This window comes from Emys orbicularis, chromosome 2 (assembly GCF_028017835.1).
Source record: "Emys orbicularis isolate rEmyOrb1 chromosome 2, rEmyOrb1.hap1, whole genome shotgun sequence".
Lineage (NCBI taxonomy): Eukaryota > Metazoa > Chordata > Testudines > Emydidae > Emys > Emys orbicularis.
In genome coordinates this window covers 160,573,164-160,585,845 of record NC_088684.1, presented here as the reverse complement: position 1 = coordinate 160,585,845, position 12,682 = coordinate 160,573,164, and the positions used below count along the sequence as shown (strand labels likewise).

The 12,682-nt window shown below is 38.4% G+C and overlaps 1 protein-coding gene across 2 annotated transcripts in view; it reads right to left on the bottom strand.

The window, feature by feature from the left end:
- CTNND2 (catenin delta 2) overlaps positions 1-12,682 on the bottom strand; it is a 535,412-nt gene that overhangs the window by 447,079 nt on the left and 75,651 nt on the right. For both annotated transcript variants that reach the window (XM_065399924.1, XM_065399925.1), the window contains exon 3: positions 9,299-9,493. In XM_065399924.1, coding sequence (XP_065255996.1) covers positions 9,299-9,371 — 73 coding nt within the window. In that variant the 5' untranslated portion in view covers positions 9,372-9,493. The remainder of the gene's footprint in view (positions 1-9,298; positions 9,494-12,682) is intronic.

The window sequence follows — 12,682 nt, the reverse complement described above, 5'->3', positions numbered from 1 at the left end:
TGCAGTCCCATGCGCTTACAGTCATTTCCTTACCATTAGTGTTATTCTACAATGTTTCATACACAAGGGAAAAAAACGAATTTCTAGAGTCAAAAGGAATTTCACAAGCAAAATTTGAATTTTTTTTTTTACGTCCAATAAATCCTGCTCCCAATGGAGGTGGCAATAATCTTTGCAGGCTAAACTACTGAGGCTTTCTCTGCAGTGATGTGCTCTTTTACCTCCACTTTCGAAGAAAGGACATTCCATTTTTAGATATTTCTGACATCAATTCCAGCAGGTCTCCACGTTTTCTTCAGAAACTGAAGCTCTTCATATATTCCTTCTCAGTCAGGAAAAATACTGTCTTTTAGGTTTCTCAGTCACCCTGTTGTTTACAGAGCTGTCTGGATCCGGTCACTATTCAAGGCTCCTTTTGCCCAAGCTGTTTCATTTTAGTCTGTAGACTTGTCAAATTGTTATACAGTGTCTCAACCACCCCTTTTAGAGCAGTTATATCCTTGCTCAAGATGGTTAAAAAATGTTCCTTTAGTTGAACAATTCCAGCAGAAAAATGTGGAGGTGGAGCCACATATCTTGAGCCTCAGCAAATGGAATAACCTACTTAGCCACCATTTTAGAGTGACATTTCTTTAACAGTAATTGTTTTTATTATGGGTTCATGTATGCTACTAGCTTATGTCAACTTGTAATTTACACTAATTTGTTACCTATTTCTATTAGGCTTAGGAATTCTGGTAGCACATACGCACTTTGTGAATAAAAGCAAATATTCAAATGCAATGATGCACCTTAAAGTTGAATTTGTATAAAAGGAAAAAGTAAGTAAAAATTCTGAATTTCAGATCAAGGTCGTTTTACTAGGGATGCATCTGGTAATGCTGCAGATATCAAACTCCCCCTATCGAGTACACTTATGGGATTCCAGACTCAGGAAATGATCAACTTTCTTTGCTATCTAAAGCCTAATCAGGACACAGTTTGTAAATTTCCATTTTGTAAATACTTAAGAGTTTCCTTATTGCCCTTCAAAGTCTGACTGTATCTTAAATCTTCCAGTTCTTCAGCTTCTCAAACGCCTGCATCTTGCATTCCTAGAATCAGCTGTTTCCAGAATGTTGTGGTTCAGCAGTGCTTCTCAGCTCCAAACCCTGGGTGCTTTATACTCTCTGTGTCCAAATGGGATAAACAGCTGGTGATTCTGACTGGCTGGTAAAAAGCCCTCTTTCAAGACCTTTGCTCAGTTCCCACTGTACTGCTCTCATCCTCCAATGTTATAGAAAATGCTCTTTAGTTCACTAATTCTTAAGTTATGCAAGTATTTAAACAGAGAGACAAAGAAATAAAATGCAAAGCTCATTACACAAAGAAGTTGAAAGATTTAACCAGTTCAACCAGTTTCACATTATGGGGGGAAACTGACCCTCGAGCAATGGTGCAACACAAGCCCTATGTACCACTTTAGTCCTTATGAGGGGACTTAAGTGGTGCATTTGCCTTGAGCTAGTCCTTTGCATAGGGTGACTCTCACCTTATATAGGAAATACCTCAAACTGTCAGACCAGGAGAAACATTTTAAATGTGACCCTTTAAGTTAACAAAATCATGCAAATCCTATGTCACAAACATACTAACTATACTCATTATAAAAAGTTATGCTTTCCTATACCAAAGCAAATCTGCTGGGGTAATGTGACTGAGAGATGCATATTACAACCAAACTTCCAACCCTTTCAAACTAACTTGACCCTCACTCTTTTCAAATCCCTCCATTAAAAATACAATTCCTCCCATCTGTCCAACATTAATCAGCAAAAACCACTGTCATATTTATTAACCAAAAATATCCCAGGAAAACAGAACACAGCAACAATCCTGCATTGCGTTGTACTAAAGCCACCTTCTGATCACTGAAGGCACTATGTGTAGGAATTGTTCCTTTTCCTTTAAACTGTGAACTCTTCCCAATTGGCTTTGTACACTGCCAAGCGCTATGCTCTCAATAAATAAATAAATAATATTGCAATTTTGTTACAATACAATCCATATATTATTAGATAGTATTACTTTAGAATTATATTTTAATGGCATATAGTTGATCATTATAAATTAAAGGGTTTTTTTGTTTGTTTGGTTGGTTGGTTGGTTTTTGGTAATAGAGAACTATTGTACTAGTTAAATTAATTATAATATTTGCACTCCAGGACTTGATCATGTGGTATGTACAACACTGATATATCAATGGGAGCTGTGGGCACACATGGATTGCTGGCTGCTGGGAAGGATGTCAGGGAGGACAACACGGACAAACCCTTCATAGAAGATGACATATACATTCTGTGTGTGAAAATCCCACTGATCTCAATGGGAGTTCTACATGCAGATCATTGAAATATGGTATCCTATAGAAAAAAGATATTTCCAGAAGTTCTCAATAATAATTTTAACATAGTTAAGATGACCCTTTGTTCAAAAGTGGAATGGCCTCGTAATTTCTCAATGAAGTTGTTTTAAGAATAATATTACTGCAATAATGAACATTTAACAAGAGTGTGAATTCTCTTAATGTCACTGTTGGATAGCTTAGTTGAGCACAGTATTGTGTTTTCTTTAACAGTACAGAGATATATGAAAGGCACAAATATACTAGCATTCAAATCACTTTTTATATCCTGAAGAACATCTTTATATTTTTGCGGTTTTGAACAGTGCTCAAGTAAATAAAAGAGAGTGGACCTGGTCCTGCATGACAGAAGTCTAATAGAAGCAGGATCAAACCCAGTGTCTGTGACTAACCAGATGCAGTAAATAGATAACAGATACACAGACATTCTCGGTCACAATGTAGGCACTGTCTCCACAAACTATGGCTGCTGTGATTTACAAGGAATTTCACTGAGTTTCCAGGGTATTATTGTGATTTTTATAATCAAACTTCTTACACCTCGATTTGTAACAAAATATCAAGATACACTGAAATACATTCAAGTATGGCCTACATCATGCTGTCCTATAGAAAACAAAAACAAACAAAACAAAAGAACCATCAAAGGAATAATTTAAATCGAAATTTCGGAGATACCGAAATCATAAACTTCCTGAAGACTCATCTTTTGGGGGACAGAGGAAGAAAGTAGGGGATATAAATATATAGGGGATATAAATAGGACTCTATCCTGTGAAATCTGGGATGCCCTAAGGTGTTTGGGATTTTCCCATGGATGTTAGGACACCTTCATGTTTAAGGACACAAAGCCCTCCCCACTAAAACAGGTACTGCTAATGAGCTACAAAGGGTTTACAAAGATTCTGTGTAGAGTCTCTGTATCTTGGCTCCGTTCCCTGCTTGTTCATTCCCCCAACCCCAAATACCTGCAGCCACAACCACACGATGCTCACACCAAAGGGTATCTTTCAATAGGGAAATGAAGCCTCTCTCTGCTTCCCCTTCCTCCATAACCTTATATACTTAGGGGTAAATCTACATCCTTTCTCTGAGGAGATCCCCTTTCAGTGGAATTGGATGAGAAGTAATCTGCATGTGGAGGGGCTACTCAGGATTGGTACTGGAGGATGGATTTGCTCTTTATTGGCCCCTGAACAGCGATTTGTGCAAGTAACATTCTCTCCCCTCCATATAGCGGAAAGAGGAGACGATGCTCTTAAGAACCTTAATATTACTTTTGACAAATGATTTTTAAGACTAACCTGCATATACCACTTCAATTGCCATCAGTAGGTGTTAACCTCATGTATCTAAGGGCAGAATTTGGCACGTAAGGCCTGATTCTGAGCTCACTTACTCAGATGTTAATCAGGATTCCTCCATCCAAATACTTGGGGTTACATTTGTCAAAACCATTGTGAGATCAGAATCAAATGTTATTTCCAGGATAAATTTGTAATTTTGTAAAAATAAGCAATAGTGACTTAAAGCTATGCAAAAAGAAAAACTAAATAAACTAATGAAATAAAAAAGGAGCTGCCAGTTAAACTGAGAATATGAATTCCTATCAATTTGGGGTGATTTCATTATTCACTATTCAGTTCACTATACTATCGCATATTTACTTTATTTAGTATGAAAGATATTTAAATCCTTACTTGTTTCTTCTGAATTTCCCTCCTTTTCTAATGTTATAAACCTGGATGTCTTAGTCAGCAGAACAGTTCTATTATCACAACATTAGTGGACTAACAGAGATGTGGAGGTATGGATAACCTCCTTTTTTCTATTTCCCTGAATATGTTAGGTCCTATATCCATAACTCCATGGTGTGTGATTTACCACTGTGGTCCTCAATTAAACTGCAGCTGTTGCATCACAGTATGCCATTGCAGAACACATTAATTCATGCCAAAGCAAAAACAGAATGATACAATCCAAAACAGCAGGAAGCAATGCTTGATATTTAGAACATATCTATTGCACTTTAGGACTGTATGGCTGCTCTTTGACCAGTGAAGAACACAGAAATCATACAAAACAGACAAAGATTTTTTGAAATTAACTTTCCCCAAACTGTAGTTAAACAAAAAATGATTTCTTTTCTGTTTTGCATTAAGTGATAATTTGGAACATCAGCAAAAGAAATTTGGAAGAATATATTTGGAAGCTGAGATTCTCTTTTCAGCTGATAATGTTTATTATAAGGAAATAACATAAAACAGTGAGTTTCTCAGTAATGTACAAGTACTGTTCTGAAGAGTGACTATGTAAAAAATGCACCTTCTTACTCAAAGGAGGTGCTCCCTGTGGATAATTCACAGTCATATCCAATTGCTGAAGTGAAAAAAACTATTCCACATCCCACTCTTTAAAATATTTGACTTGTTAGCACCTCAAAGTCCATACAGATATGAGTGAGTGGTATTCTTATCTGGCTCACACATCACAAATAAGATTGTTTTATAAGTTCCGATTGCATGTTGATTAGATGTACTTATACCACCTCAGTGAAGACACTATTGCTCTGCACTGGATATAAATTGGCCTGCAGAATCTTTATACAACTGATGATGCATGAGAAAGAAGGAATCCTTAGCCTGACTCCCCAAAACCAAGCTGAGTTTGCATGGCTCAGAGCTGGAAGAAAATAATCTTTTTAGTTGTAAACTGAGCATATTTAATAAGGAAACCACTGAAACACAATAAAATTGGAATTCGACAATGCCATTTTTACAGAGTCACATTTCAGAAGTAGAATTTTGCATAGCTTTCATTACATTTTTATCAGCAAATTTAAATATGAATAAGCTCTGGTGGTCTGAAGCTGTTAGTCTTCACACTAAAAATGACACAGCAGACAGCAGTTTGATCAAGTGCTGATAAACTCAAAACATAGACATTGCTGAAAAAGACATTCTAATGCATGTAAAATATGTCTTTTAAAGCAGTGGTTATCAAAGCTGGTCCACTGCTTGTTCAGGGAAAGCCCCTGGCGGGCCGGGACGGTTTGTTTACCGGCCGCGTCCGCAGGTTCGGCCGATCGCGGCTCCCACTGGCCACGGTTCGCCGCTCCAGGCCAATGGGGGCGGCGGGAAGCGGCGGCCAGCACATCCCTCGGCCCGCGCCGCTTCCCGCCACAAACAAACCGGCCCGGCCTGCCAGGGGCTTTCCCTGAACAAGTGGCAGACCAGCTTTGAGAACCACTGTTTTAAAGCAAATTTAAAATAACCTTTTTAATTTTTGTTTTGTCATTTTAGATTAAATTTCATTGCTGATATAAACTACCCTATTCTATGAGAAAAAATTATTTCAAGTTCATTACTGATTTTATATCTAAATGGAGAAGTAAAACAAAAAAGATGTTAACTGTATATGATGCCACAGAGATTACAATGAAGTGTTTTATTCAGTGGGGCTATTTCTTCCCTCACACCCACTGTAAATCAGGAGCAATTTCTCTGAAGTCAGTGGAGTCACAATGGTATAAAACGAGGGGAAAGGGAGAGAAAAATCAGACTCAGTATTTGCATAAAAGAAAATGTCTAATTTTCTTTGGAAAGATTGTAGTTTTCTAAACAATAAAAATATGACTCTAATCTTGAAACACTGAACCTTGAATTGTGATTATTTCTAAAAAATTCTAATATTTTACTCTATTTTTATAGAGACTAACATTTTTAGTTATTTTATCAAAATTATGTCTCTATACCACCCACTGTGAGCCATATGTTCCCTTTTGTAGAAAAAAGGCAAGAAATGGGACAGAAGTGCAAAGCAAAAAATATCTGTCAGCAAGCTCACATACAGCCTGATGGACCTGCAAAAAAAACTAATGTGCAACAAACCAGAGGAGGCATGGCTTTGACAACCCACTGTAAAAGACAACAATGTGTAGATCCTGTGCTGTGGACAACAGGGATGTCAAGACTTGAGTTTTTGCTTTTGTTTTAACTCAAGTTCCTTGACTGTCAACTAACCTGAGTAAGCTAACCGTTTTGTAAATACTAGTCCAACACACTCCACAAACGAACTGTAGATTGTTGTTTGTTTGTTTGTTTGTTTGTTTGGGTACTACTACCTCAACTGTAGATTAAATAAATTTGAACTTTGGCACAGCACAATCCCTAGATTGCAGATGCACCTTACTGTGACTGTTTTAATTTTGCTATGTATTAAGTATCAAAAATAAGTTATTTAACCATGCACGCTGGATCATTATATAATCTAACAATCAACGGGTTACCTAAGTGCAGTATGTGTGTGTGTATATATATATATATTTGGAAGAAGGCAGGGCTGTGAAAGACTCCAGTCTTCCTTGAAGTAACACACAAAATGCATGCATGCATGCATGAAACAAGGCAAGATCTCCTGCCTCAGTAATTTTTCTCTTTGTATAGTTACTTCTGAGGGTATTCTGTGCCAAAAAAATTAAAATTCTGTGCACAATATTTTAAAATTCTGCAGAATTCCGCAAATGTTATTTGTCAAATAAATGTGGAGGCTCCGTCATGGCATTGAGGCGCACAGGCCACTGGCTGCACAAAGGTGGGAGATCTCTGTGCAGCTCCTCCCCCCTGGACATGGATTCAGCAGTGAGGCTGCACCCAACCCTGACAGAGCACAAGGACTGGACCTGCCCTAGAAATACCCCAGGGCCCTGCCTCTCCATGCCAGGTACACAAGGTGTGGGCAGACAGGCTCAGCAAGGCAGGATCCAAGTGTGGAGGGTCTGAGTGTGGGGCAGGGGTTGGCAACCTTCGGCACATGGACCATCAGGGTAATCCACTGACGTACCGTGAGACATTTTGTTTACATTGACCGTCCACAGGCACGGCCCCCCACAGCTCACAGGGGCCGCGGTTCGCCGTTTCTGGCCAATGGGAGCTGCGGGAAGTGGTGGCCAGCATGTCTCTGTGGCGTGCGCTGCTTCCTGCGGCTCCTATTGGCTGGCAACGGCGAAGCGCAGCCCCTGGGAGCTGCGGGAGGCCGTGCCTATGGAAAGTCAATGTAAACAAACTGTCTCGCGGCCTGCCAACAGATTATCCTGACAGGCCGCGTGTGGTCTGCGGGCCACAGGTTGCCCACCACTGGCCTAAGGGGTTTCCAGGTCCTAGATCTGGGTTCTATTTCTTCCTCTGCCACAGACTTGTGTGAACCTGGGTCAGATTATGGCCAAATTTTCACAGGCATTGAGCACTCACTGCTCCATTGAACTTCCATGAGCCAACACTTCTGAAAATTAAGTAATCAGTCTCTAGGCCTCAGTTTTCCAGTTGTAAAATTGGGATAATATTCACAGAGGTATTGCGAAGATAAATCCATTAATGGGTATGGGGCAATCAGACAGTCCTGTGATGAATGCTATTGGAAAACCAATACATAATTAAAAAATAATATTATTTAAGGCAAGGTTTGGAAAGTGTGCAGTGTATGAAGTGTGAGGCCAGATGCTGAATGATGAGAATAAAAATGAATATTAAACAGCCGCCTCATTCACTGATCATTTCCCCTCCTGCTCAGCAACTGAGGCAGGGGTCCTGTGCTACACTTTGCAACCCAATTATTCTTTTAATACCAGAGTTGTTATGTCTGGATATAAGTATGATTCCACGCAAAAGTTATATTGTACATGAATGCTAGCTTCTTTCATTGGCATTTAACAGTATTAACTAAGTGGCATTCTCCAGTAATAACTAGATACTACAAGAATTTAAATTAAGCAACAAAGGGTTTTACATTTCTCTGAATCCCTTCTAAGGGCTTTATCCTATACTCATTGCGTATCCCAAACTTCCATGCACGCAATGGGATAAGCGAGAAATGCAGGATTGGGTCCTAACATAATAAAAGAAAGCCTGACATCTTGTTGTAAAGCAAAAAGTCAGTTTTGCAGATATTTTTAATTTTGCTTCACTTCTTCTGTCAATTCTAAATGGAAGCTTCTGATTTGGGAAGAGACATAAATCTCCAGTGTCTGATTGATACAACAAAGAAAAACATGTCAGAAATTTGCTCAATACTGCAATTCTTAATGTAAGTTATTAATATTTCTACATGTTTTAGACTATTTTGGCTCTAACGCTTGTGCGTTCTGCTTCCTTAGTGCATTAAGTACCCCTACTGATTTGATATCTATTTGTGGATTCCCAAATATAGAGCTATTTTACATAGCTGAGAGGACACTCTGCAAATAGGACTTGTACACTAACTTGTAACATGGATGATCATTCATTATTACATTACAGATGAATCAGTGATATCAACAGCTTTGTTTTTCTGGTATGCTGAAGCTTTATGATTCATATCTGTATGTCTACAGTGTATGAGTATGTTGCATATATATAATATGAGAAAGAGAGAAAGAAAGACAGAGAACGCATTTGGTCCTGGTTTGCTTCAGTTCCAAAAATGTAAATGTCCCATTATTTTCACGAGGAAGATGCCTTGCAGCCCTTTTTAAGACTCACACAAAATTTTATCAGGAGAAAGCAATTAGATTAGTTATCTGAAAACAATCAGATTTCTTTAAATAAGGCATTTAAAAGCTTGATGAAAACATTTTCTCCCTCCCACCACAAGAGACAAAAATACTAAAACCACAAAACATATAGTCCCAATGCTAAGATTTTTCTGCCTGAGATTTTTTGGGGGGCGGGGAGGGGGAGGAAGTAGAGGGGATTGCCTTTTTTATCTGCAACAATGCCTTCTGCAATTTGTATCAGGCATTTTTTCAAGTTACAAATACAGTATAAACTTTTCTAGCATTACCAATAAAATTTAGAGATTTAGTACTGAAGTAAAACACTTTATCCATAAAAGACAATTTTACAAATTATTTCCACCTACCCGTGCTAGTGCGATAAGTTCCTGTATGTGCTGGTTGCAGTGGGTCCCCCTGACTCTGGCTGAGACTCCTCATAGGGGGCTTCTGATACACTCTATCTTCGTAAATAGGATCTATATGGTGCTCTGGAGACTGCAGCGCCCTTAATTCGGAGCCAAGGTGGCTGTGCTGGCTGCTGTAAGATGCCCGAGACCCAGCTGCAAACAGATTTATACAGGACATTTAAGAGAGAAAATCCTCCATGAAACAGGATCCAAATTGACAAAAAGCATATTTGAAGACAACTCTTGTTTTTAACAAAAACAAAACAAAGAATTTTTAAAATGCAAAGAAAAATAACATGAAATGGCACCAGTGATGCAAATTAATCATCTTATCGGCATCACCCAACTGTCTGCTTTTGCGTCAAAACCTGATTTCCTAAAAAGGCAGAAGATATTTCAGAGATAAATAAATACTGTACAGGGCCAATAAAAATAATTTTCTCACACAGGGACTAACAAACATGGCAAGTTGCCTTATCCAGGGGAACCCTATTGAAGGGCTCAACTGCCAAATTAGAAATATCAGGAGGAAAGCCAGAACTAGCCCCACGTGCTGTGTCCACATGGTGAATCTACAAATGAAGTAAGTTAAAGCTGATGAATAAACGTGTTGTTCACATCATCAAAGCAGACCTTCTCACTGCTTCACGTGAAGTATGACAGAGCAGATATGCCTCATCAGCACTTTTGTCCTAGACTGTGTAGAAACCAGACTGCTAGGGCTTTTCACAGACTAAATTCTCTGGGGATGAATAAATTAAACATATCTTCAGGGAATAAAATATTTTAAAAAAAAGATGAATCTGCATTTTACAAGACTGAAGAGTTTATCCCTATTTTTCTTATTCTAATAATAAAAAGTAATATTTTACTATCAGGTTATTAACAGAGACTTGTAAACTTCCAGATTTGGCAATTAGCCTAAACATTTGTTTCACTTTTTAACATAAGTATCTTGGTTATGTTTGTCTGCTTTGTGATCTATTTCCAAGAATGAAATTGGGGGAAGCCATACAAAAGTAAAACATACAAAAGGTAAACAGTATTTTCATTTTGCTAAATATTATAATGCAAGGCACAAAAATAAATACCAGACAGTTCTGAGATGAAAGCACATTCTCTAGAGTTGGGAAGCTGTTGAAGGTTTAGAGACAATACAGAACAGATTTTTTAGAGGGGGGAAAGAAAGAAAGAAAGAAAGAAAGAAAGAAAGAAAGAAAGAAAGAAAGAAAGAAAGATCAATAATTGATCAGTAGATATTCTCTCAATCAATCCAGTATGTGATTTGTCATCACCACAGCCATTGACAAGAACTCATGTTACCCTCTGCTGTTCTGGATACCTTACCAAGAATTCCAAAGATGACTTTATTCCAAAAATGACTCCTGCTCCCACTGAAATCACTGGGAACTTTTCCACTAACTTGAGTGGCAGCATTTCTTAATCTTTTTAAGACATTTTAAAATGGTTATGCTACTAATTTTGTGGGAGAAGGCATAATTCAACTCCTCTTTTATATAACACTAAAGATTTTCTCTTAAGGACCTAAAGTCCTGATTCTACAATCCCTTATATATTTGTTTAATTTTAAAAACCACATAATCCCTTTTTATTATTATTTTCATTATAGTATTGTCTAGAGCAGAGGTTGGCAACCTTCACCACGCGGCCCATCAAGGTAATCTGCTGGTGGGCCACGAGACATTTTGTTTACGTTGACCATCTGCAGGCATGGCCCCCCTGTAGCTCCCAGTGGCCATGGTTCACTGTTCCCGGTCAATTGGAGCTGCGGGAAGCGGCGCGTGCCGCAGGGACGTGCTGTCCGCCGCTTCCCGCAGCTCCCATTGGCCGGGAACAGTGAACCGTGGCCACTGGGAGCTGCAGGGGGCCGTGCTTGCAGATGGTCATTGTAAACAAAATGTCTCGCGGCCCACCAGCAGATTACCTTTATGGGCCACATGCCGAAGGTTGCCAACCCCTGACCTAGAGGGCCATCTGAGTTTGGAGCTCCCTTGTGCTAGGCACAGCACAAACACATAGCAAGTGACAGCCCCCGCCCCAAAAGAAATAACAATCTAAATAAACAAGACAGACAAGGGATGGGCGTGGAAACAGACTCAGAGAGCTGAAGTGACTCACCCTAGGTCACACAGCAGATAAGTGACAGAGCTGGGAAGCCCCTGAAATCACTTGGACTACCTATGTACTTGAAGTACCTGCGCTAGTGTTTTCAGGATTGGGTTCTAAGTAGTGAATAGTGATTCTTTCCCCCATAATTTTGGGGTTACCTGCTAAAGATTCTCAAATAAGACAAAAAGTCAGTAAAATATCTAATAAACATTTTGAAAAATAGAAACCTCAACACAACATAACAGATATTATATTTTAGAGATCAGGTTTATCACTTTATTAGAATTTATACTTTCACATCAGTTACTTTCATTTCTCTTCATAGATGGTGAGAATTCAAATAAATATAAACAGTTATATTTTATTATCCTTCCTGACAGATTTGCAGCTTTTCTGTTGATGAGCTACTTAATGAAACTACAGAATAATGTTATGTACAGTGTACATCATTTTGCATAATTTGATAATTATCAGTGCACAATTTGGTTGGTATAAATGAGTATCAAGCACAGCACTTGTCAAGATGTGTACTTGTATAAATCAAGAAATGTGTACTTTCAACTGATATGAGCCTTTAACATGTGCAGTAGCAACATGGAACATGATTCATTCCTATGAGATGATGTGTGATTTTGCCACTTTCACTCTAAATAATCAAGTGCCAATATTTGAACAGGAAATAATGGAAACTAGCAGCACTGACTGACTCATGGCCTTTTGCCAAAACACTAAAGCTTTATTGTGAGACAAAAAGGCAGAACATTCATTTCAGCACTTTAGCCTTGCAAACAGGACTGTTTTAGAGAAAGAAAGAGAGAAATTTGCTAATATTTCTATACTTGTTGGCCTATTAGCATTTTCATTATCCAGTTCCTATTTTCAAGTTTTGTTTTATTTTTTATAATTCTGACCTAGGTTTAATTCGTCAAACAAATTCTAAGTGTGGGAGCAACATGATTTTACTGCACATTTTACTTTAAATCTGACAAAAATAATAAAATAATCAGCTAGCCAAAAACTATCGGAATAGGGAAAAACAGACACTGATTTCTGAAGCATGTATTCCACCCATCAAAAAGTCTATATGTATGATTTTCAGAGAAGCTGAGAGTTAATGAGAGCCGCAGATGGCTCAACATCTCTGAAAATCAGCTCCCAGATTTTGATATTGTATTTCTGGAGACTTTTAGGACCAAAACACTCCCCTCAGAA